Source organism: Anomaloglossus baeobatrachus, chromosome 8 (assembly GCF_048569485.1).
Source record: "Anomaloglossus baeobatrachus isolate aAnoBae1 chromosome 8, aAnoBae1.hap1, whole genome shotgun sequence".
In the NCBI taxonomy this organism is placed as follows: domain Eukaryota; kingdom Metazoa; phylum Chordata; class Amphibia; order Anura; family Aromobatidae; genus Anomaloglossus; species Anomaloglossus baeobatrachus.
The window spans coordinates 86,271,467-86,299,059 of NC_134360.1; the positions used below are offsets into that span (position 1 = coordinate 86,271,467).

Below are 27,593 nucleotides of genomic sequence, written 5' to 3' on the forward strand. Positions count from 1 at the left end.
TTCTCGAGTCGGTCTTTAAAATAAAGAATTTAAAAAAAAAATGCATGCAGTTCACATTTGACTGTGTCAACAAAGTTATGGAAAAGCCAGATATCAGTAAGTATCAAAAACAGGCAGCTTTATTTAAAGCGCCACTCCAGTGGGTGGGGGAGGGGCTTTCAGCGCTAGTGTGGTGCTTTTTAATCTAAGGTCCCTGTCCCCGGTCCTATACTCACTCCCTGGTGTCTTCATCTTTTATCGGCTTTGCTCCGGTCTCAAGGGGCCATCTTGTGCCTGTAACATCTGACTAACCGGAAGTCAGAAGTAACATCTCAAGCTCTCAGTACAAGTCTATGAGAGCCATAACGAGACCAGATTGATGCAGTTGTCGCGGGCGGAGGAGGGGACGCTGCGCTCTCCCACTGCTCGGGTCCGGCTGCCGCTGCTCTGCGGCTGCTGCTGCTCGGTGGCTCGAGCGATGGGCCAGATCCCGAGGACTCGAGCGGCGCTCCTCGCCCGTGAGTGAAAAGGGGTGGTTTGGTTTTGGGGATATTGTCCGTGACGCCACCCACGGTTGTGGTGATTGTGTGGACACCACCGCTGCTCTGGACGGGGATCCCGGGAGCGGTGACAGGGAGCAGCTTTGTTGTTATTTCTCCCCTCCGTGGGTAGGGGGTTGGTTGTCCCGGGGCCCGGTGATGGGGTAGGAGTGGATGGCAGGCGGGTTGCGGGGCCTGGTGAGGTGCAGGGTCGCAGGGGAAGCGCTGTTCCGCACGGCACGGAGGTACTCACTCAGCCCAATGATGATGACATAGTTCACGGTAAAACAAGCGGCTGGATGGACGGGTCCCTCGGACGGCTGCGGTGTTGTTGTTCCCTGCAGGTTAGTGATGACTGTCTCTCCCTGCACCTATGTTCTATGTTGATTCCAATCGGTTCCCACCGGTAACCCGCTCCCCGACCTGGATGTGGGCCGGAGGAGCCCCTTTTGCCCGCAGGCGCTGGCCCTGGGAAACGGTTGCCCTTGGCGGTGGCGGTGTCTCCCCTTCACGGTTGGACGGTTGCCTTCTGTCGGGACTTGACTGTTTGGAAACCCGGAGGTCCCCTTCACTAACGGATTCGGCAACTTCCCGGCGACTCCTAGCCTTGCCGGGGTCCGAAAAGCCCCTGCCAATGGTGCTGGCTTCTCCTTGTGTACCGGTCCGGTACTGCCGGGCCACCGCCCGTCCACGGTCCTTACGGCAAACTCCGATAGGCCACTCCTGCAGACGGTCACCACCGTCTGCCAACCTTGCTGTTCTGTCCGGGCCACACACCTGGACCAACTTCAGGCTCTTTAGCTGTCACTTTACTCTTTCCACTTTCACTGTCAAAACTGAACTCTTTCCTCTCCAAACTCTATTTCTCTACTTCACCTCCTTCCACTTCCTCCTCCAAACTAGACTTCCTGTCTTTCCCGCCTCCAGGACTGTGAACTCCTCGGTGGGCGGAGACCAACCACCTGGCTCCACCCCCTGGTGTGGACATCAGCCCCTGGAGGAAGGCAACAAGGGTTTTGTGTCTGGCCTTGATGTGCCTGCAGGGAGTGTGGGGTGTGTAGGTGTTGTGCTCTGTGGCCCCTGGCTTGTCCAGGGCGACACACTCTCATAGTCGTGTATTGAGTTGTGACTCTCGGTATGCTCCCTGAGAAATATTGGAGCTGCCAGCAGGTTGCAATCTGCTGTAGACAGACGGGAGAGGCGCCGATAAAAGGTGAAAACACCGGAGAGTGAGTATAAGACCGGGGACAGGGACCTTAGATTATAACCACCGCTCCAGGTGGAAAAAAAATAAAACGTTGGAGTGGTGCTTTAAAACATGACACACTAAAAAGAGACAATATCCACAGTGCCAAAAACACAACATAAAGGGGTTTTCTGTAATCAGCGTTCATATCACCAAAACCTGGTCTATGTGTAAAACAACAAACACAGGGTCCAAAGCCAGTATGCTGCCTCTGCTCTGCTTATTGTTTACTGAGTGCAGCGGTGATGTCATGACTATAGTGCACATGATTGCTGCAGCCAATCAATGGCTCTACAGAGGCAGAAAGCATAAACAGTTCAGCTCAGTGATTGGCTGCAGTGGTTACTTTCACTGTACTTTTGATGTCAATATTGCAGCATGTAAACAAAGACCAGAGCAGGAAGAGAGATGCTGGACTCATGGAGGGTGGGTACCATCTGGGTTTGTTTTTTAGACTTATAAAAGAGTTTGGAAACACAAAAGCAGCTCATGGAAAAACACGTCAAAGCTTTTTCTTATGGTTTTCTTATTGATACCAAAATTGGTATAGCAGGAAAACGTTGACTATTTATTTGTAGTAGAAAAAATCTATAATTGAATCGATATTTGCATCTGCTCTTTTAGATTATGATGATTAAAAACATTTCCAAAAAATGTATTTCTTTTCTCTTACAGAAAGTACACCCCGAGGTTGACCAGTTTTTACAGAAGCTCCGGCAAAGGGTAAAGATTGGTGTGGTGGGAGGATCGGATTATTCAAAGATCGCAGAACAGCTTGGAGACGGAGATGAAGGTACTGTAAATAGAGCGGCTACACAATTGTTGGATCTGTACCTCAGGTTTTAGGGTTTTACAGATCTAGACGTAGATATCGTATACAAATGAAGACCATGATGAGGCACATTACTACAAGAAGGGGACAAGGATGGGCACATTACCACAGGATGGGGACATTACTACAGGATGGGGGATGGGGATTAAGATAGGCACATTACTACAGGATGAGAACCAGGATGGGGCACATTACTACAGGATGAGGAACAGGATAGGGACATTACTACATGATGGGGACAAGGATGGGGTGCATTACTATAAGAAAGGGACAAGGATGGGCACATTACTACAAGTTGGGGAAATACTACAGGATGGGGACACAGATGAGCATTACTACAGGATGAGGACATTGCTACAGGATGGGAACAAGGATGGGCTGGGCAGATTACTACAGGATGAGGACCAGGATAGGGCACATTACTACAGGATGATTACCAGGATAGGGCACATTATTACAGGATGATGACCAGGATGGAGCACATTACTACAGTATGAGGCCCAGGATGGGGACATTACTACAGGATGAGGACCAGGATGGGGCACGTTACTACAGGATGAGGACCAGGATTGGGACATTACTACAGGATGAGGACCAGGATGGGGCACATTACTACAGGATGAGAACCAGGATGGGGACATTACTACAGGATGGGGAGCATTACTAAAATAAGGGGACAGGGATGGGCACATTACTACAGGACAGGGACAAAGATGGAGATATTACTATAGGATAGAAATAAGGATGATTACATTACTACTAGGGGACAAGGATGGGACAGTACAACAGAATTGGGAGCAGGATGGTGCACATTGCTACAAGAAGGGAAACAGGATGGGGAGATTACTAAAAGATGACGACCAGGATGGGAACATTACTACAAGATGTTGGCCAAAATAACTATATGGTGCTAATTTTAAAATTGTATTACTTACAAAAAGGGGATAAAATGTAAAAAAAACAAACAAAAATAAAGCAAGATTTTTTTTCACCAGCACAATATATATACAGTATATATAAACAAAAAAGAAAATTGTACAAAACAATGTTCAAAAACAGTGATCCAAAGGTGTATAGAATAAAAATATGGTACCAGTAAAAATGTAACTTTGTCCTGAAAAGAATGCAGCCCCCAAATTATTTTTTTATATATGTAGCCCATACACCCAGCTGAGTTTGAGACCTCTGCACTAGACCATATCTGGCATCTTCCAGCTTTGATCTGGAAGCTTTAGTAGGGTGTGGTGCTTTCTAATAGGCTAAAGCAAGGAGCTGATGACTTCAGCTGAACAGGACACACACCCATACTATCAAACTGGAAAGTACTGCAGGTCCCAGCCAGTCTAAACCTAGTGGATGGACAGAGACTGCGCTGCCAGAGCTTCTGGCTCTGACATCTCCTCCATCACCAGCATCGCCCACAGAATTAATACAGCGACAGACACAAGCGTTGCAGGAGGTGGTTCTGATGGAGATTTGACATGGAGACCCTGATTCCAGTGATGTGTCATTTACTGTGCCGCTTTCTGTAGTTTTAATAAAATCACTGGTTTATCAGTAGGAGATTATCATTATAAAATGGGTAAAACCTGCTGCCATGTAGTCCTCCATATTCATGAACTCTGTATAACCTCGCCCAAACCACTAGCAGCCTTTAGGGTACACTTGTCACACTAGGTATGGGGAAATATCGTGCGAATGGCAAAAAGGGAGGGGAGGGAACAGGGAAACCCTTTGTCTAGAGGAAGGGGAGATAGTGACCACCGATGAAACCTTCTGCTGTCCCCTGGCTCCCCTCACGCCCTTACATAGGTTCTGCACCTATGCGCCAAGCAGGATACCTTGTCCTGGCTGACTCTGAACTGGGCTCTAGGTAATAAACGTGTGGGATGAGCGCTAGTCAACTCCACTAAATGTTAAAGAACACACAGGTAAAATAAACAGAGGAAAGCAAACAAAAAACGTATCTCCAAGATGACTTAAGGGAGAGGAACAGCAACATACAACAACATGATTACATGCCAACAGCTTGTAATGAGGACTGTATAGAAACTTAACTCTATCACCAGCAGCATACCAAGTGGAAATGCAGGTATATATATACACAGAGGGTGAGGGATAATGATTAGCAGCTAAAGGAAAAGATCTCCTCAGGCTCCAAAAAAGAGAAGAGTACACCCTTTTAAAAATAGTAAACAGAGAAGACACAGAACTCCATTCACATCACAGATGAAGGAATGGAATATCAAGGAGCAGTTGATGCAGCTAAACACTGAGATCTTCTGCAGCCAGACACCACAGGGTTGTCTGTCAACCATGACACACCCATGAGAACGCTATGCATGGACAGAAACCTGCCAATCAGTGGTTTGGCGGGTTTATAAAGAGCTCAGCATTCAGAGAACTGCACCAAATGAAACAGTGGTTTTATCAAAACTACACAAATCAACCAAGTAAGTGCAACATCATTGGAATCAGAGTCTGTGCCCCTACATTATGCTGCTCTCAGATGGGGTGAAAAAAACCTGCTGACAGATTCCCTTTAAGAGAAGGAAATTGATTTTTAACATGAAAAGCATTAAATCTACATGCTTTGAGTTGACTTGAAACGCATAGATTAATGTTTCAAGACGTCTCCCATTGTGAATAATAAAAAAAAGAGATACAATGTAAACCAGACAAAATATAGTCTAAAGAACATTTACTTGTCTACTGTAGTCTATGGGCATTCCTCCATATTCACCTGAAGTATATGGAGTGTTTTGCCATTTAAGCAGAATGCATTGTATAAATGTGAACCTAGCCTAAACGCTGTGTACATGATTTCCTCCTTCTCCATTACTTAGAATGACCATCATCTCTATCTTGTGTCTTCTCATTTAGTAATTCAAAAATTTGATTACGTATTTGCCGAGAATGGAACAGTTCAGTATAAGGATGGCCGGCTCCTTTCAAGGCAGGTAAGGATAATAGGAATTATTTTCCAAATACTACTGTCCTTCAGATTTCTTCTAGATCATCTTTTGTACATATGATATATCTGAATGTGTGATCTTTTATTTCTCCCATCTGTAACACGTGTTGAAGGCACAGTTGTCTACATGATGAATAGTTATAGAACTGTATCATTCATTCGAGGGCTTTTAGCATTGCGGCGATTCCGGTTTTCTGGCTTCAGCTTAAAATCGTAAATGAGCCACAAACATATGGCAGAAAGATAATGGGCAAATTAGCTGGACCAATCACTGAGCTAGAAATAAATGATAAGACATAAAACGTAGCTTTTACTATTCAACATATAAAATATGAACAGTAGTTCATAAAAGAGTTAAAACCAGGGTAACAGTAGTCCAATTATATGGACAACAGATGGGCCTATATGTGAGGAGTATAGAGACCCAAACAACACGGACTGCCTCAGCTGGCTTGAGATCAAATGGACGATCATGCCATCATAAGCACTATATCCAACTGAAAAAGAATAATCATATACACACAATACAGTTTTCACATGACCCTCCACAGGTGCCTGAATCACGCATCCAGGCGTGTATCAAACCTAATTCAAGCTTGGCGGCAAGCTTGAATTAAGTTTGATACACGCCTGGATTCGTGATTCGGGCACCTGTGGAGGGTCATGTGAAAGCGATGCCTAGTGACGTCCACTGCTGATATCCCACTTGGACTCCCCTGATGATCCAGTTTGAAACGTTGGGAGTGGGAACCTTAGATTTTGCCTGATAGAGGTTATTTGGCTGTATGGGATCTGATGTGCTGAGTGACAGCCCCCCTTATCTGAGCCGGTAACCTGCATAATGCCTGCCTATGACTCTGGGATGTGGTAAGACCATTCCCTATGGCTACTTTCACACATCCGGTTCGAGCACTGCGGCTCAATCCGGCTGTGAAAACTATGCAACGGATGCGGCAAAAACACCGCATCCTTTGCATAAGTTTTTACATGTGGCCCGTCCGTTTTTTTCCGGTTGCGGCATGCTACTGAGCATGCGCAGTGGAAAAAAACGCATGCGGTGAGCGGATGCGTTTTTTTCCGCATCGCGCCGCATCCGACCTCCATAGGTATGCATTGAAAAATGCGCCGCAGCGGCCGGATGCGGCGCGATGCGGTGTTTTTTGCCGGAGCAAAAAACGTTGCAGGGAACGTTCGATCCGGCCGCGGCATCGGCTAAATCTGCCGCATGCGGCAAAAAACGGACCGAACGCAAGCCCCTGCGGCACAATACGGCATTAATGTAAGTCTATGCAAAAAAAAAAAACGCAACCGGCGTTACAAAAGCCGGTTGCGGTTTTTCTGCAGAACGCCGTATTGTGCCGCAGAGCAAAAATCCGGATGTGTGAAAGTAGCCTATTTATCAGAGAGGAATACTTTCTATTTATAATTCCTCAGTATTTGAGTATCTGCCTATAATACACACAGGAATATTTTCCCATAACTGGGGTTCTTAATGTGATAAACTGTATTGTGTGTATATGATTATTCTTTTTCAGTTGGATATAGTGCTTATGATGGCATGGTCGTCCATTTGATCTCAAGCCAGCTGAAGCAGTCCGTATTGTTTGGGTCTCTATACTCCTCACATATAGGCCCATCTGTTGTCCATATAATTGGACTACTGTTACCCTGGTTTTAACTCTTTTATGAACTACTGTTCATATTTTATATGTTGAATAGTAAAAGCTACGTTTTATGTCTTATCATTTATTTCTAGCTCAGTGATTGGTCCAGCTAATTTGTCTGTTATTATTGTGGATCTTCTTATTGTATGTTGCTACTTATCCAGAAAGATAATGGGAACTCAGCAATGTATTTTAATGTTGTGTTGTAGAAAGGGGTTAAATTGCTAGCAATATGTTTAAAAATGTGCTTCATGTGTTTGGTCGCATTTAAGTGTAGGGTAAAAATGTATTGGTAAGTAAAAAAACCCTCTTGTATACACGAATGCAGGCTCACCTTGTGAGTGCTTCTGTAGCAGTGGGTATTGTGGTTTTCAGGGTGCAAGAAACCACCAAACTATACTTGCAGCCTTAGGCCCAGGACACAGACACACAGGGATTTGTGCGACTGCTCGCATGACACTCGGCACACGCTTGCTGCACAGCGGGAGCCAAGGATCATGCAACTGTGGTCCGATCGTGCGATCAGACCACAGCTGCGGAGGAAAGGGAAGGATTTATCTCCCTATCTCCTCCGTTGCCGGCTGATGCTCTCGCATTACACCGTTGTAGCGTAAGTGCAGTGCGATGTTTCTCTCGCCCCATAGACTTGTATGGGTGCAGGTGTAACAGGATCCCATTCCACTTGCAGCATGCCACGACTGTTTACTCGGTCCGGTATGTGAAGATATAAATATATAGTATCTAATGATTAGAATTACTTTTTCTGTGCAAATCAATAACTATGTAGAAGTGTACAATTGCCCTATATTGACAGTAAATTATGTTTGTCCATAACACCATGACCTATGCATTTTTTTAGGCCATCCAAAATCATCTTGGGGAGGAACTGCTACAAGATCTCATTAATTTCTGTCTCCATTACATAGCTACGCTCAAGCTGCCAAAGAAACGGTAATTAAAAAAAGCCTTTACTGTGCATCTCTATCGCGCACACTTTAATTTTACTAATAATTAATAAATTATATTTGTTTTTCAGAATATTTTTACAAATATTTTCTGTACCATTTTTTATTTCTATTTCTGTTTCTATTTTGTTACAATTTCAATATACATTTTAATATATTTTTAAAGGGAATCTGTCAGAACGATTCCACCCCCCCTTTCTTGTTCTATTTCTCAACCCCACCTCTCTATGCCTGACTGACAGCTCACAAATAGCGATGGGGCAGACCTGGACTGTAAAAGTCCGGATTCACGCGAGTTCAAAAGAACCCGAGTACTGACCCCGGAGTTCTCAGGGAACTCCGGGTAATGATCCAGGTCCGGCCACCAGAGTAATAAAAAAAAAAAATTAAATTAAAAAGAAGGAAAATAAGAATAAAGCAAGTGCTTTATACTTACCGGTCTCCGCGCAGCTGTAACTCTGCTTCCAGCCACTCACTCTATTTCTGGGGTCACACATTATCCTTCATACATATTCACTGCTTCCCCTGCCTTCTGGCAATCCTCGCGTCTCTGATTGGTTGCAATCAAACAGAGCCTCCAGTCTGTGTGACAGCGTGTCTGACTGCAACCAATCAGAGGTGCTGTGTAAAAGTAAATAAATGCAAAAATTAACGTACGGTCCCCCTGTATTATGATACTCATCACAGATAAAGCATACGGCTACAGGCTGCAGTCCCCAGCCGTGCGCTTATCTTGGCTGTGTATCAAAATAAGAAGAAACACATGCGGCTTTTTAAGAAAAAATATTTAAATAAATAATTTTAAAAAATATTGTGCGGTCCCCCCCAATTTTGATACCCAGCTATGATAAAGCCAACATCTGGGAGCTGGTATTCTTAGGCTTGGGAGTCCCATGGTTATTGGACCCCCAGCCTAAAAGTAGCAGCCTGCAGCTGCCCAGGATTGTCACATCCATTAGATGCGACAATCCCGCCACTTTACCCAGCTTATCCCGATTGCCATGGTGCAGTGGAAATCGGGGTAATCAGGAGTTAATAACAGCCCACAGCTGCCACTAGGTCCTAGATTTGTAATGGGAGGCGTCTATGAGACCCCCTATAGAACATGACCGCCGGCTGTGAGTTTCAGACATACAATGACTGAGCCTCAGCGATGAGTGGTGATGTCACTCAGGACATGGAATCTTTATAGTCCAATAGGTCATCGTAATTTATAATTACTCCTGTTTTGGAGGTAGTAGTTGACCCCCTTAGATCTTGTAGCTCAATGTGGCCCTACAGGTTGCACCACTATGTGTCCACTCTCCACTCCTACTCTGGAGTATTTTTAGACTATATATTCAAAGTTTTCACCACCTATTAATTGGCTCACGTTGTGCTAGAAATTCGCCCCATGATGTTGCTGCATTTTCTTGGCACACAATGGCATTTGGGAGACCACACTTCTGTCTGATACACCACACACTATTTTTAGTAAGGTTGCACACACCCATGAAAGACAAAGTGCTCAATATATCTAAACTTATAACAAATACAGTACGGTATAAATATAAGGCTGCTTTCAAATTTGCGTTGAACGGCATCTGTTGCACTGCATTGTGTGACGGATGCACCGGATGTGTTGCATATGGTGGCACAACGGATGCTACGGATCGTACAAAATAACGCAATCCGTTATAGTTTTTTTTCTTGACTTCACACAGCTGCGCATGCACAGTTGTGTAAAGAGGGTTGCGTTAACGGAATCCGTCAAATGACGGATTCTAACGGAATCGACCACAATAGGCGCCCGTTATAAAAACAACGGACGCCGATGGAATCCTGCAGGTTGCGTCTTTTTGACACTCCGCCAAGCGCAGAAAAACGCTACATGCAGCGTTCCATCCGCCAGGCGGATGCAAACTAAGTGCCAGCTGACGGATGCAACGCAAGGCCATCTGTTGCTATCCGTAGCTAATAGAAGTCTATGAGAAATAAAACTGTTTCCTGCAACGGTTAGCGTAATTCCTCAAGGCAGCGGAAGCAACGGATGCCGTTCAACGCAAGTGTGAAAGCAGCCTAATACAAGTCATGAAAAAATGTTTGTTTGTTTGTATTTAGCTTGATAGATCTCTCCAATGTATGTAGTGAGATTTATAATTTATAATTTTAGCCCCCCCCCCCAAAAGCTATTAAAGTTTTACACTACGATGATATTGATGACCTATTATTTACATAGATCTACAATATAAGACTAAAGGGGGGCCACACCCGGCAATCACACCCACTAGCTGTTATAACCTCCGTCCAAATGTAAACAGTGTACGCAGCAGAACACCACCACTACTCTGCAGTACCTGGAAACTTCGCTCCTATTCACCAAGAAACTGTTTGGCTGGGGAGTGAGGTCCACAGTATGGAAGATGTACAGTGGAAATCTTGAACAGATAAGAGAAGAGGAAGAAAAGTTGTCTTGTCCAGACCTGGTATTACATCTGGGGATGTATCTGGAGTTTGGGTCAGAGATGTATGAAGGGGACAACGTATAGACAGTTTTGTAGGTCATCGTTAAAGGGAATATGTCAGCAGGTTTTTTGCTATGTAATCTGAGAGCAGCATAATAGGGTACGAAAGCTAGATTCCAGGGATGTGTCACTTACTGGACTGATTGGTGTAGTTGTAATAGAATCCCTGTATTCTCTGCTGTATATGTAGCAGTGCTAAGAATGCTGAGCCCTGTATAGCTCCGCCCACACCCCTGATACGTCAGTTTTCTGTGTACACTGTGCATTGTCAACAAGCTGCTAATCAGTGATGGGGCAGGTTACACAGATTAGCCTGACTGCCCAGCATGTGAGGCCTAGTAAGGCATTGAGAATTTTCTACTGAGACAACACTGACTTTATAGACAATATAGCACACAGCCTAATAAGTGACACATCACTAGAATTAGACTATCTTGCCCTATATTATGCTGCTCTCAGATTAAATAGCAAAAACCTGCTGACAGATTTCCTTTAATATTATGAACCGTGGAATAGATAGCCAGTGAAGGGATTGTCAGCATCAGTTGGAAATAAAGGAAGACATCCATTAATGGGTCAGTGGAGTTGAGATTGGATTGGAGAGGCACACGAGTATTAAGAGGGAAGCGACTTCTGAGATAATGGAGCACGATGGGAGAGATTTATCACAACTGATGCAAAGGAAAAGCATCCAGTAAGATTATTTCTTGAATTACAAAGAGCCTCTGAAAAACTAGATCCGGAATTTTTTTACATAGGATTTTTTTCCCTTTGCATTCTGTATCACAAATCTGAAAAACCTACAGTTACCACATGTGTGCCAAGCCCTAAAAATATATACTAAAGGATTGGGCCGACATTACGGTGACCGGTTCCTTGTACAAATTTACCTTTTGGTGCCCCACCCATTATTGTTTTTACTCAGAATACATGAGCTGGCATGTTTGTACATGGGAAAAATACACAATACGTGGAGCTATGGTCGGATTCACTTCTAGCTGCCACGGGAGCTGCAAAAAGCTAAACATGGGGGGACAGATGTCAGATCCAAAAACAACTAGATAGGTCTTCAATATCTAAAGAATAAGGATATGTCATCAATATCCAAGTACTGGACAACTCTTTTAAGCTCTTTCATAAGTACATGTGACTATGGATGAGTCCATGCAAGATACAGGTCTTCTGATAAGAAGAAAAGCCAGATGTCAAATCTAATTTCAACTGTGAATCTGTTAGCTGAGATGTATCTAAGCCTAGCCCTGCATGAAACTGTTGAGCTCTGGTAGCTGCTATGAATGTGCTCACACACCCAAAGGTGTAACAGAAGAGAGAAAAGTCTAACTCGCTGAAATACAGCACCTGCACCCAACTGGTTCCTATACAGACTAGAAAAGACCCTAACCACACAGCTAACAACACCTTCTCAGACCAGGCTTTCTGAATGGCCGTTGAGGTGTTTCTTGTACCTCCTGAGGAACCAGAAGGAAGGCAGCGACACAAGCCTAATAAAGGGAGAGAGAAACATGCTAGTAGACATGAGTACCCAAGGTGAAAAACTAACATGTACCCACAGGATAGGCTGTGGGAAAATAAATATAACAAATAAACAAGGGGAATAAGTGAAATATCCGTAACACCCAAAAAAGAGAAAAGGAAGAGTTACCACAAAGGGAATAACTCACAGATTCTCTGTAGGGAAAACAACTGGGGTTCCCCATAAAAGATAAAGTCCTACCTGAGGAGCTGGAACTCCAACCACCTAGCCATTTGGAAATATAGCCAGCAAAGAAGGCAGGTGCAAGGTGAGTATGGAAAGCCCTACCCAAGATGTGATAGGACAAAGACAAAATAGGAAAGTGAGAAATACCTGAATACAGCAAAGCAAGGGAAGAAAACCAAAGATAAGAGAACCATCAGTAGTTTGGACAGAGACCAATTAGACTGTGACTCAGCTGAGAAGGAAACTCACCACGCAGCAAAAGTGCATCAGATCGAGACGCAAAAACCGAGGCATGACACTAGCTAAGCCTATCCTGTGTGGTACTGTCAGCTGAATCACTAGGTCTCCGCCTTCTTTGTGTAATGTAACATGCATTGATCATTACAACCCCGCAGCTTTCTATAGACCCGGAGTGTGAAAAAATTCTAGACCCCTGCACACAGGCCCAACTCACACGTCTTCTATCTAATCATATGTGATTAGCAGAGATGACGTTTTTACTCCTAGATAACTAAAGGATAAGAATAATTTCAAGGTTATACAAAAAGGTCTATTCTTCCGTATATGAAAGTTAGAGCGACCAGGACTTAAAGGGGTTCTTTATTTCAAGATAGTTGGGTGAGCAGGCTCAGGTTGTTGATAAAAACAAAACAACCTGTGCCTTATTCACCCAATCTAGGTCCAAGTCTCTGAAGCTGCTACTAGAATCTGTTATTGTCTGCACTGCAGTGTCGATGTCATGTTGACAGCTTTTGAGTCAATCAGTGGCTCTGCCCCTTGTAGACAGCACTAACTGCTTAGCTCAGTGATCGGCTGCTTTGTTGTCATCTTACACTATATTTATATTATATTTCCCTATTATGCTTGTCTATCTCCAGGGGAACGTTTATTGAATTTCGCAATGGAATGTTGAATATTTCGCCCATTGGTCGTAGCTGCAATCAAGAGGAAAGGATTGAATTCTCTGAACTGGATAAAGTATGTACTAAAACTAAATAACAGAACTTTAAACAGAAATATTTAACCAGAACACAAAAAATATAAAGATTTGACAAGGTCAAACTCTATAAGTCACATTTAAGAATCATGGCAATCAGTCACCGATAGGCTTCCACTTATAAAGGGAACCTGTCAGTTAATTCATGCTGCCTAAACAACAGGCAGAATGAGTCGGAGCCTGACTATACATTGTCAGCCAGGTAATGCATGTTGTTCTCTGAAAGGCTCCTGTGTTTCAGGGTGAATATGGATTAAGGAGCCGGCAGGGGGCTATAGAGAGAGACGAGACTTGTCCAAAACTGCCCCCTACCAGCTCCTCCCGCACTAGTCAAGCTGATTGACAGGTCAACACACATGGGGTAACATTTGTCAATCACCTGGAGTGGTGTGTGAGAGTGTTTTTGGGACAAACCTACCTGGCTGCAATTGTGCAGCCGGCTCTAATTTCTGCTGCCCATGGTTCGGGCAGCATGAATCGACCGACAGTTTTCTTTAAAGGAAACCTGCCATCAGGTTATTATACCCCAACCTATGCCATCAGTGTAAAGGAGATGTAAAGCTGAATATATTCATATCTTTATTTTAGAAATCTGGATTTACATGTTAGAGTTACAAGTGCATCTCAATAAATTAGTTGGTTGGATGTGAGGTCTTGGGACTCATGCAAATATCTGCAATGCACATGCCATGCCATGGCTCTCCTGACCTGAGTGTAACATCTTTATATACAAGTGCATCTCAATATATTAGAATATCATCTAATGACTGTCTTCTGGACATCTGTCAAGTCAACAATCTTCCGCTTGATTGTGTAGCCTACTGAACCAGACTAAGGGACCATTCTAAACACTTAGGAAGCCTTTGCAGGTGTTTTGTGGTAATTATTCTAATTTTTTGAGATAATGACCTTTGGGTTTTCATTGGCTGTAAGCCATAATCATCAACATTAACAAAAATAAACTCTTGAAATAGATCACTCTGTTTGTAATGACTTTTTATAATATATAGAAATAGATCACTCTATGTGTAATGTCTCTATATAATATATGCGTTTCACTTTTTGCATTGAATTACTGAAATAAATTAACTTTTTGATGCTATTCTAATTTATTGAGATGCACTTGTATGTACGAGTATTGTTGCATAGTTTTGAAAATGAGCCGCAAGTGCATGGGTGGGCACGGCACTTATAGTTCTCCTGCCTCTTTCCTATTCCCCACCCACCACCTGTCATCTACAAATGATTGACAGGTCACTCTCTTTTCAGTGACCTACCTCTCCCGCCCGAGATCTAGTACAAGCGACGTCATTTCCTGAGGTGGCGCATGCACAGTATCGACCTGATGAAGAAAACTGTCAATGTCTGGCACGATCTACATAGTTTGCAATTAAACACATATAAGCCTGTAAGTTCAGTTTCGTAGACCTTGGGTCAGTCTGGGCAATATGTATCGTGAAGTACAGTACAGACCAAAAGTTTGGACACACCTTCTCATCTCTAGATCAACTATTAAGAGGAGACTTTGTGCAGCAGGCCTTCATGGTAAAATAGCTGCTAGGAAACCACTACTAAGGACAGGCAACAAGCAGAAGAGACTTATTTGGGCTAAAGAACACAAGGAATGGACATTAGACCAGTGGGAATCTGTGCTTTGGTCTGATGAGTCCAAATTTGAGATCTTTGGACCCAACCACCGTGTCGTTGTAGAAAAGGTGAACGGATGGACTCTACATGCCTGGTTCCCACCGTGAAGCATGGAGGAGAAGGTGTGATGGTGTGGGGGTATTTTGCTGGTGACACTGTTGAGGATTTATTCAAAATTGAAGGCATACAGAACCAGCATGCCTACCACAGCATCTTGCAGCGGCATGCTATTCCATCCGGTTTGTGCTTAGTTGGACCATCATTTATTTTTCAACAGGACAATGACCCCAAACACACCTCCAGGCTGTGTAAGGGCCATTTGACTAAGAAGGAGAGTGATGGGGTGCTACGCCAGATGACCTGGCCTCCACAGTCATCAGACCTGAACCCAATCGAGATGGTTTGGGGTGAGCTGGATCGCAGAGTGAAGGCAAACGGGCCAACAAGTGCTAAGCATCTCTGGGAACTCCTTCAAGACTGTTGGAAGACCATTTCCGGTGACTACTTCTTGATGATCAGGAGAATGCCAAGAGTGTGCAAAGCAGTAATGAAAGCAAAAGGTGGCTACTTTGAAGAACCTAGAATATAAGACATATTTTCAGCTGTTTCACACTTTTTTAAGTATTTCATTCCACATGTTTTAATACATGGTTTTCATGCCTTCAATGTGAATCTACAATTTTTAGTGTCATGAAAATAAAGAAAACTCTTTGAATGAGAAGGTGTGTCCAAACTTGGTCTTTACTGTATGCCCGTATGAACCTCCGCCCTAGTTATGACTACAGCCAACTTTAATGTGTATTGCCAACTTAAAAAGAGCCTGTCAACACAATTTTGCAAGTTTAAGTAAAAACTTGGCTATGGCTAGAAAATGGTACCGGAGGTGGCGCTTGCACAGATTGACCTCCTGGCGGTCTTCAATCAAATGGTTGCAGTGGTGGCACATATGCAAATTGAGATCTCTGCTCAATGACGTCCTTTTGGAAGAATAGCTATCAGCTGAACAAGCCTTTCAAAGTGTATGATAACCTTTACAGTTATTAGTAGGAGAATACAGAGATGCAAGTAGATTGACCTTGTCACACGGCAAGAAACATGGTCTGTTATTATTACCGTAATTCATTGCTTGTTTGCAGAAAGAAAAAATCAGGGAGAAGTTTGTGTCTGCTCTTCAGAAAGAATTTGCAGGGAAAGGCTTACGGTTTACCAGAGGTGATTTAGATGTCTCTTACTTTTGTAGCATAACACATCCCCTTTCTCTAGGTCTCCATTCTGTTACTTGTGAAACATTTAGTTATGAGACTCTGTAGACAGATAAGTTTTTCACATGAAAACCACCCCAGCGCATATTACAGACCCCCTTAATAGGCTAGCATTCATTCTTGTATGGAGTGGACAACCATCATCTGAGTGTAGAAAATTTGCCTTGTGATCCGTGGTTGCCCTGTCCAAATCAGCTGTTTCTTGGGTTTTCTGGGAAATTATCACATTGGCAGCCATATTTAAAGGGAATCAAGATTTTGCTATGTAATCTGCATGATGTAGGGGTAGGGACTTTGATTCCAGCAATATAGCACCTACTGGGCTGCTTGGGGTAGTTTTGATAGAATTCCTGTTTTCTCTTATGTAGATTTAGCAGTGATCAGAATCTCTGTATAACTCCTCCCACACCCCTGACTGGCAGCTTCCTGTTTAGCATTGTCAGTAAACTGCCAATCAGTTCTGGGATTACACAAATTAGCTGGACTGGCTTGTATGTGAGACATAGCCCTCTAGTGACAATCTCCTGCTGATAAAACACTGATTGTATTGAAACTACAAAACACAGCCTATGGTAGTTAGTAACACATCCTTGCAATCAGGCTTTCTTGCCCTATATAATTAGCTCTCAGTTGAAATATCGAAAAGCTGCTGACAAATTCCCTTTAAATAAAATTATCTCTAATAAAACAATCCCTTTAAATAATTTATTTAGCTGAGACCCATTTTTCACCCTTGTTTTTCTGTTTTTGGTATGTCATGTTTTAAATAAAGCTGCTATTTGATATTTCCTTCTATTTGGCTTTGACTAAAGTTTATTGATATAGTTCTGTGCGGACCTGCAGTGGAAACGCACTGTGGGCACTCATCCTAAACCCCACCAATACTCACACTTGCCATTGCAAGATGTTTTTAGAATATTTCAGTATTTCAGACATTACGTGTCATCAAATAAGTGTAATTTTTCATTTATCCTTAGCCCTTGCTTTATCATGGATGTACTTGTAGACTGAACTCTATTCATATCTTCCTAGGTGGAATGATCAGCTTTGACATATTTCCAGAAGGCTGGGACAAGCGTTACTGTCTGGATGTTCTGGAGGAGGAACGGTTTCTTAGCATTCACTTCTTTGGCAATGAAACTTCACCGGTGACGTTCATCTTATTTTTCTTTTTGTGTAAAAACTTTACAAATATCAATCTCATAAGGACCAATAAGTACCATAAGCTCTTCACAAAATAGTTTTGAGAACCTAAAATTATCTCCTTCTACCATGTAGTGAGTAGTGATGGGCAGACCCGGACTGTAAAAGTCCAGACTTGTGTGGGTTCAAAGATGCCTGAGTGCTGGGCCCGGGTCCAGAATTATCAGGAAGTTCTGGGTATTGATCTGGATCCGGAACTTTGGTAACACAAAAAAAATAAAGGAAAAATAAAGAAAAAAATAATAAAGAAAGCGGGCTGTACTTACCGAGTCCCCGGGGCGACTGCAACTACTCCCGCGCACGCTCATTCAGTTCCTGGGCCGCTTATTACCTTCATTGCATATGCACTGCTTTCCCCACCCATCGGCGCCTGTGATTGGCTGCAGTAAGATGCGCCCCCACTCTGAGTGACAGGGTGTCTGATACTTCCAATCATAGACCCTGTCTGCGGGTCACTATCGTACAGTAAAAATAAATAAATTGTCGTAGAGTCTCCCTTTATTATGATACCCAGCACAGATAAAGCATACAGCTACAGGCTGCACCCCGAATCGTGCGCTTACCTTGGTTGTGTATCAAAATAAGAGGAACCACAGGTGGCTTTTTTTCCAAATTATTTAAATAAATAATTAAAAAAAACATCTTGTGGTTCCCCTCAATTTTGATACCCAGCCATGATAAAGCCACACAGCTAGGGGCTGGTATTCTCAGGCTGGGGAGACCCATAGTTATTGGACATCCCCAGCCTAAAAAAAGCAGCCTGCAGCCGCCCAAGATTGCCACATAAATTAAATGCTACAATCCCAGCACTTTACACGGCTTTTCCTGATTGCTCTGGCGCAATAGCAATCGTGGTAATAAGGGGTTAATTGCAGCTCACTGTCACTATGCCCTAGATTAGTGATTGAGAGGGACCATGAGACCCCCATTACTAATCTGTAATTAAGAAATAAACACAAACACCAAAAAAATCCTTTATTTGAAATAAAAGATAAAAAAACACCCTCTTTCACCACTTTATTAACCCCCCAAAAAACCTTCAGGGCCGACATAACACGAGGTCCTATAACTATTCCAGCTCTGATACATTACTGAAGGCACAGCATGCGATCATGGTACATGACCACCCACTGCAGACTTCAGGCAGAGACTGAGCAGCGATCAGCGGTAATGTCACTCAGGTAAGTTGTGGGAACAGCTGGAGGTTCTCATGACCCTCCACCTGTGACTGCAGGTCACTTGACCTCAGGTGACTTAATTAAACTCAGTAACTTCACCTAAGGTGGGGTCACTGAGTTCATTGAGGTCCCCTGAGGTTGGGTTACCTGCGGTCGCTACTCGGTCTCTGCCTGAAGTTCGCAGTGGGCGGTCATGTACATGATAATCACACGCTGTGCCTTCAGTACTGTAGCAGATCTATAATCGTTGTGGGACCTCGTGTGGATTACGTCGGACCTGCAGGGGTGTTTTTGGGGTTAATAAAGTGGTGAAAGACGGTGCTTTTTTGTCTTTTATTTCAAATAACAAATTTTTTCCGTGTTTGTGTTTACTTTTACTTACAGATTTGTAATAGGGGGAGCTAAAATTGAGGGGACTGCACGTTTTTAAAATTATTTATTTAAATAATAATAATAAACAAAAAATAATTTCTTTTTATACCACGATAGATGAATATAGCATCTGTGATTGGAATCAGTCAGCTGACATGCTGCCACTCAGGGTAGGAGCGCATCTGACTGCAACCAATCATAGAAGACGGTGGGCGGGGAAAGGAATGCATATGCAATGAAGGTAATGAGCAGCTCCGGAATTGAATGAGAGGCCTGGAAGCAGTTACAGCCACGCTGGAGCCTTGGGAAGTACAGCGCACTTGCTCCTATCCCCCTATCCTTTCTACCACCATTTTTAATCTCCAGATTCTGGTCCCCATAGACTTATATGGGGACCGGTATCTGGCTAGATAACCAGAACCAATTCCAAGGATTGGATTCCAGGATTTTATTTTTTTTTAACCTGGTTAGACACTCTGGTCTCGGTTATCTGCAAGTCCTCCCATCACTAGTAGTGGGGCTTCTTGGTCTGTTGGTGGAATGCGGCTTGATATCTAAGTTTACAATTTTTTATTAGCTAGGTCTAGTGATGGGCGAGCATGCTCGGTACTCTATAGAGCATTGAGGTTCTTTGGTACTCGCGGTGCCTGGCCAAGTATCGTGGGTGCTCAGACGTTTTGTCTGTGAAACAACGACCACAATGCATAGGCTTGCCTCACTGCATGATGTAGGCCGGCACCCAAGGGAGAGCAACTTGCAGCCTCCGAATAGCTCTCACTGGGGTTAAAACAACCTTTTCGGAAGTAGTAGCCAAAAAAAAGAAAAAACCCACCCTTCCTCCCCCCGGGAAATGCGCTGTATATGGCTGACTGTGTATGGGTGGAGAGCCGAACTGCCCAATCATTGACTCCCATTATCCTTGCTACTTAAGTTGAGCCCATTTGAGCGCCTGACCTGCTCGGCTTGAGTACTGAATATTTTAGTCATTATTTTAAATGAAGCGATAGGTTGGTAATTAATTTCATAGTTTATGGAGCCGATTGATTTATTACTGAACAATTGTTTCTCCCACAGGGTGGCAATGACTATGAGATCTATACTGACCCAAGGACGGTTGGACACACGGTTGTATCACCTGAGGACACCATAAGGAGGTGCCGGCAGCTATTCTTCACAGAAAGAAACAATGAACTCTGAAATGGTTTCCTTATGATTTAATGACAGTTGGGCCAGTGATTCTTTTATAAATGCTTTTCGTTAGAGAAATCTACCCATCACAGGGGACCAGAGAGCTTATTGTTTCTTTGTACTGATGTTAGTGTGACCATTGATGAACACTTGAAACTGCACATTCACTGGATCATCATAGCTGCCAATATTTTCAGAATAATCCAGGATAATATACAAGACGTCTCACTATTATTAGAACTGCCAAAGAAGAAATGATATAAAGGACCTGAGAATGACGTTTCTCTTGAACATAAATATACGGGCATTCATGATTGTTTATGGGACACATTGGATGTTATATGGGATCCAAGATGTCGGTTTCATCACAAGCACCGTTCTGGGTGGTGTACTATCTGGTGTCTTGTTGTCTTTGCAGACCAATATACTGCCTGTGAAGCTAGACTATGTGCATTCATGTTTGTACGAGTTTCACTTGATATAAATGATCCTAGTGTTAATTGTTATTGAATATATTATAGAAGCTTTCCTGTGATGTTTCACTGTCTAAACCTGTGTGTTAGTGAAGTGTAGGTGTGATAATATACTCAATGATTGCTGTCTTCTCCGGTACTTAGTGCCACTTCCTTCCCCTTTTGGGCCACGTGATGGCCATTCTGAGTTTCTGGAACACCCTGAGATCTATGCGGGAGCCAGACGTTGTTTTTACAATGTGTCTTTGGAGCCTCATTCTGAATTTATTTTATGCCAGAAAATTGGTGTAATAAAGCTTTGGAAAGTCACAAAACCTTTGGGCAACGTGGACTTACACAACATTTTTGTGACTTTTGGCATTTTGATGCCAATTCTCCCAGCTCTGCCTAATTAGCTGGAGCTGGGGTAGGACGAGAAACATGACGCCACAGCTTGTCTAATTCATAACGAGCTGTAGCGTAGCTTCCTCAGAAATCTTACTGCAGTCCCCAACTACAGTAAGATTTGTTTTGTGGCGCACAGGAGAGTGTAGAAAAACAGCAAAAATTGTAGACAGCTCACCATAAGTGTTGAAGAGTCCATTATACCCAGAACTGAGTTCAGACCAAAAACGTGGACTATACATGCAGAGAAAAAAAAGTTGTTCCAGCTACTGGGTAATAAAATCCATAGTTCTTTATTAAAAAATTCTTAAAAACATGAACCAAAAGACTTGAGGTGGAAGAAGAAATTAAAAAATTTCAATAAAGAACTTTGGACTTTATTAACCACGAGCCGGCGCATGGAGATGCATGCCACTTGTCAGATATTCCTGATTCACTAAGGTCTCCTTCACACATATGTGCAAAACATTAACATTTTGCATGGTCCGTGGTGAAGGTGAATGCGTGTGTGTGTGTATATATCCGTGTGTGTTGGTTCTACATGGGCTGTCCCTGTGCTATACGTGTGACATCCGGATAGCTCACGGACAGCATGAGCTTGTATACTTACCTGTCTCCGGCGCTGCTGTCTCTGCCTCTGCTGTTACTTCCAAGTCTGCAGTCAGTGCAGTGAATATTCATGAACATAATGAGCGGGCCCGGAAGTAACAGCAGAGCCGGAGACAGCAGAGGCAGTAAGTATACAAATTCTTTATTTTTATGTGACCTGTGTTTTCATCCGGTTTGTGTCACGCTAATGTCACACGGATCACATCAGTGTCCAGTCTTTGCTTTCAGAAAATGGACATGTCACCGTGTGGAGCACACGGACACATGTATGCACCACATGGACACACACTCTGTGTGAAAACACAAATGTGGGGCCAAGCTAATTGATTTTAATGGGTCTACGTGTGTCTGTGTCTCTGATACATGTGATAACGAACGTCACACATACCGGAGACAAGGATGTATGAAGGAGGCCTAAGAGGGGTATGTGCTTCTTAATGAATGAGGAGCTTCTGATTCCACCATTCCCACTCATCAAGACCAGCATGATAATCATCGGTCTTGATGAATTTGTGTCATATAGCCTGGATTTTAGCCATGACTAGGAAGAGCCGCCATGTGATTCAGAAGAGAAATGGAGCAGCGCTGGAAACTGGAGAAGACGGCAATTCTTGAGTATTTTACACACACTGCACTAACAATTACACAGGTTTAGGGAATAAAGAAATGACAGGTGTGCTTTTCTAAATATTGTTGAAACAACTATTAAACTCAATGTATTTTTGCAGTAAGTTTAGAAAAATGGTGTATACTGCAATTATGTGTTGTACTTGAATGTAGCCCCTTTATCAATGCCACCGCTCTATGCCATTACTTCACAATCTAGACAGCATGACCCAGGCCTGCCAAAGCTCCTCTGTCCTGGTGTCAGGCAGGATAAGTCCTTTACGGTATTATATTAAACATAGGGCAACACAATTGCAACAACCTATAACATGAGGCAGGGGCGGACATATCATTAGTGCAGCTGCACAGGGGCCAAGGGGTAAGGGGCCACATCCACCTCCAAAGCAGCAAGAAGCTTCTATCATAGGGGAACTTTTGGACTCCAGAGGGCCCATATATTGTTCTTGCACAGGGGCCCTTTTCCGCCTTTGTCCACCATGAATGAGGGATTCTCAACTCCTAAATGCTAAGGGGACAGGCTCCCAAACTTGTGTCTGCTGAAATCAATCAAAATCCCGAGCGTGGCGGCAGAATTAATTATTGGAGGTTATGGTGAAAGTTACCATAATGTCTTTACACAAATAAATATTCTGCTTTGCCCTGAATAATCTTAATATGTTTTAATATGAAAAAAAATCTAATATATTCAAAATCAAACTATAACGTGTATATAAAATCCCTCAGCAAATCAATGCAAGCTGTTTCTGTTATGACAATGTACAGTATACAGATCTGGTGAAGGAAACTTTTTTTTATTATTAAAGTGTATTAAAGGGGTTTTCCACTACTCAGACACCCCCTTCTCAATCCATATGTTTTCCCCTTTTAAAATAAAAACTCATACCAACCTCCGGTGTCAGTGCCGTTCCAGTTGTTTCTGCAGGGATCGCGTAACAGTGTGATGGCACGCGATCACTGCGGCAAATCAGCGGCCTCTTCACTCTTCCTCCATCTGACAAATCGCTTACATCCAGAGTTAGTAAACGCTGCTGCTCTCTCTCCTCTGGATGTATGTGATACGTCTGAAGTCGCGGCCACTGATTGGCTGCAGGGATCTCGTGACGTTACACTGATACGCAATCTCGGGAGATACAGTGCTGACACCAGTGAAACGACATCAACACCGGAAGTGAGTATAATATTGAGTATAAGTGTTTCTATTTTAAAAAGGGGGAAACATGGATTTAGAAGAGGTTGTCCGATTAGTGGACAACCCCTTTAAATTACAATGATCTGTGTATACACTGTTTTTCATATCTTTTGGCTTTTTATTTTTTAAATGAATTTTATGTAATATATGACAAGTTATATTCTCTAGAATGGCATCAGGAACAACTATTTTACTGCTGAAATTTCAGTATGTTGAGGTTTATTTCAGCCCTGGACAGCTTGGAAGCTCATATGGTGCTATAGACTTGCTATGATGTTCTCTAGATTCTATTTGTGTCATATTATATTAATATATTTTAATATGAAGTCCCGTTTTGCATTTGTTCATTGGGAAATGCTTAAAGGGGTCATAAAGGATTAGAAATTGGGGTTGCTTTTTTGTAGAAACTGTGCCATCCTTGTGCCTCAACTCCGCTCCAATGCTTTGCCCTGTTTTTACTAGAAGAGCCAGGCATCTTTCTCTAACTCTGTATAACCTCTTTGAATAAAAATTATTTAAAGGGGTTGTCTACTATTGGGGACAGGACTCCAATTAAAGTCAGTGTGTACTCCTCTTGAAACAGCGCCATTCCAGCTATGTCGTTGACGCTGTTCCCAGTGATCGCACCTTGTGTCACGTGCAGGCTGCTCTTGGGGTGCAGCTGATCAATATTCTGTCAGTGGAAACGTCTCCACCTATGAAATAGTAAAGGCTGCAGCTGACTGGCAGGCGCTCATTGGCTGCAGCCGACATGTGACACAACACGTCACATCAGTCTCTGGGAACAACGGCACCGTCATAGCTGGAATGGCACCACTGAGTGTACCCTGATTACACTACTCTGCAGTAGTGGCCATATCGCTGAAAAACTGATAGGGGAGGCTTTTCTCAAATACATTTTTTAGCCAATTCTGCCTCTGAGTGGTACTACTATGGTCCGCTTATCCCCATGAAGTGCCCCCCCCACACTCCGTGACCTTTGAGATCCGGTAATATCATGTCAACTTTCAGTTGACTCGACAACACCGTGGCCAGCCCTATTCTCCGTGAGTGACTGGGCTGTGGGCGGCATTTCAACGCTTATCGCAGCCCAGGGTCACAGGACAGCATGTCACACGCGCGTGCTCATTTACTGCAGAATGCCGCCAGCAGGAGCGATGCTGGGTTGTGACAAGCAGTGAAACTCCGCCCACACACTAGTCACTCAGGAAGAATGGTGCCGGCCGCGGTGATGTCAGGGATGGCTTCACATAGGTTTTCACTAGCAAATGACCTTTCGCACATACAAAAAAAAATATACGACGGATCCGTTTTTTTACCGGATCCGTCGCATCAGTTTTGCCATAATCCACGACTAATCCATCATATCAGGCACAAACCGGATTGTGCCTGATGGCAAAACACTGATGTGTGAATGAGTCCTAAGTTAAACTACAGTTCAACTTCACGGTAGGTTTTCTGTCTACTAATAAAGAAGGTACATCATGTATAATATGGATTTTTGTAGCTTTACTTTTAAGGATAGAAAACAGGATTCTGGTTACAGCGTTAATCTTTAGCTTATTTAAAAGGAATCTGTCAACATGTTTTTGCTATGTAAGCTGAAGACAGTAACCTTTAAGGGCTAAAACAAAGCATTCAGGGAGGCCTGACTTGTCACAGTCCAATCTGTAGTTTATTTGCTATGTTTGTTTAAGCAGTAGGATTTCTCACTGCTGGGACTAGGCAGTCCAGCACACCCCCTACTCTGATTGGCACCTCACTGTCAATGTACAATCTCTATACAAATCCTGGTGTGGGTGGGGATAGCTCTCTCAGCTCTGCTACATGGTTAAATCTAAAAATTGTGATTGTGTCAGAATGGCTGCAGCCAGTAATCTAAGGCGGGCTTTACACGCTGCGATGCTAGTGATGTCGAGCGCGATATCACCCGCCCCCGTCGAACGTGTGATATCCGGCGCTTGCTGCCGTAGTGAACATTATCGCTATGGCAGCTTCACACGCACATACCTGGTCAGCGATGTCGCTGTGACCGCCGAACAATCCCTCCTTCAAGGGGGAGGTGCGTTCGGCGTCACAGCGACGTCACTAAACAGCCGGCCAATAGAAGCGGAGGGGCGGAGATGAACACGACATAACATCCCGCCCACCTTCTTCCTTCCGCTTTGCCGGTGGACGCAGGTAAGGAGATGTTTGTCGTTCCTGCGGTTTCACACACAGCGATGTGTGTTGCTGCAGGAACGACAAACAACATCGTATCTGCAGCAGTAATGACATTATGGAAATGAACAACATGACACAGATCAGCGATTTTTTACGCTTTTGCGCTCGTTCATCGTCGCACCTAGGATTTACACATTGCGATGTCGCTACCGGCGCCGGATGTGCGTCACTAATGACGTGACCCCCGACGATATATCGGTAGCGATGTCACAACGTGTAAAGCCCGCCTAAGTATACATTGTTGGATTCAGGATTTCTTTGCCTACATCATAATGCTCTCAGATGAGGTAGCAAAAACCTGCTGACAGATTCCCTTTTAAGAACAACAGAAAAGACATACTTCATACAGCAAGTAAATGTGTCCTTTTTTGTCAGCTTCTCTGCCAGTTCATGGTAAATAAAATCAATATATTTTATTTGTAGCATAGCTTACACAAATAATTTGCAGAGTGCAGAATACCTATACCCACATAACAATTTTTTATGCTTTCTTTACCTCTGTATCTACTGTGTTACAGCTTTCTGGGGAGCTTGTTGCTCTGCCTCAGTAAATGTATTAAACAGATTTTAATGAAGTTATTGAATTACCTTTCTGATGCGTGCAGAAAACTAGTGATAGTGTAACACTGTGAATCCTAACAGTGTGTATGTGCGTAATGTACACACAGTTAGGATTCCGCTGCATCTCACAGTATCAGTGGTCCATCACATGACCGCTCATATGTGATTTGCTCTCCTTAGTTTTCTACAGGTCCTGCAAAACCTTTTTTTAATTACGGTAGTTTTATTGGTGCTTGTTGTATGGCACCACCTGCTGCCCCTATTTAGTGAGAAATACTGTATGTGCCAGAGCTTATGATGATTAATAAATGTGCAAATAAATAAATAGGTATTTAGAAGATGCTTTATTTGAGAATTTATATACAGATATGTAAAATATGTGATTGTGTGTGTATGTATTTTATTTTGTTTAAATGCTGCTAAAATACTTTTTAAAACAAAGATGTCACTCACTATTCTTTTTTACTGTGAAATAATAAAATAATTTCTTTTTAAATGTCAAAGTAATTTTTTTCTCACCTGTTCATTTAATGTAATCCTTGTGTTGGTCAGCATTTTCATGGTGGTAGATGCCATTTAATAAACCAGTGCCATGGTATAGAGCAGGAAGAATTGAGAAGATTGATAACAAATGTTGTGGGAAATGGTCCTCTATAACTGCTCGTTCTGGGATTGGAGCCTCATTGATTGTCAAGTTGTCACATGGTGTTTGGCTCTAAATTCGTCGAGTGTCATGGCGGTATATGATGCTGTTCACACTGCAGAGTCTGACACTCCACAATTTACCTGATTTGGGGCTTCTAAGTTACACAGACAGGCTCGGGCGTTGACCAGTTGTGTTCTCATTAGTGATCAGGATTGCAGGAGTTAATTTCTGCTTGCCTGATGATTATGTGGCGCCCCTGCGGCTTCAGGCACCACAGGGTACTGCACCTCACCCAGGGTGCAGTATTCATCTCGGATACGGATGAGGTCATCGCCGGTAAAGCACCACAACACATCCAACACACAACTCGGGAGCTCTGTCACTGGGACTGGACCAGGGTAGGTGCCAGGGGTGGCCATCATGAGGTATGGGACCTCTTGCCCACTAGTTCAGTAACCCGGGAGGTGAGGAACCTGCAGGGGAAGTGAGGAGCCATCTCTCACAGCATTCAGTTAGCTCCAGGCGCAGGCAGCTCCAGGTCAGACTTAGGAAGAGACTTCGGAAGACACTGCACAGAACAGGGCCCATGGTCAGGAGCTGGAGGCTCGACC

General features: G+C 43.4%; 1 protein-coding gene across 1 annotated transcript in view; it reads left to right on the top strand.

The window, feature by feature from the left end:
* The window catches only part of PMM1 (phosphomannomutase 1), a 90,802-nt gene extending 64,000 nt beyond the window's left edge, over positions 1-26,802 (top strand). Inside the window, exons 2-8 of the mRNA XM_075321868.1 lie at positions 2,440-2,557; positions 5,480-5,556; positions 8,094-8,185; positions 13,302-13,401; positions 16,204-16,279; positions 17,362-17,477; positions 20,157-26,802. Coding sequence (XP_075177983.1) covers positions 2,440-2,557; positions 5,480-5,556; positions 8,094-8,185; positions 13,302-13,401; positions 16,204-16,279; positions 17,362-17,477; positions 20,157-20,279 — 702 coding nt within the window. The 3' untranslated portion in view covers positions 20,280-26,802. The remainder of the gene's footprint in view (positions 1-2,439; positions 2,558-5,479; positions 5,557-8,093; positions 8,186-13,301; positions 13,402-16,203; positions 16,280-17,361; positions 17,478-20,156) is intronic.
* Positions 26,803-27,593: the final 791 nt, after the last annotated feature.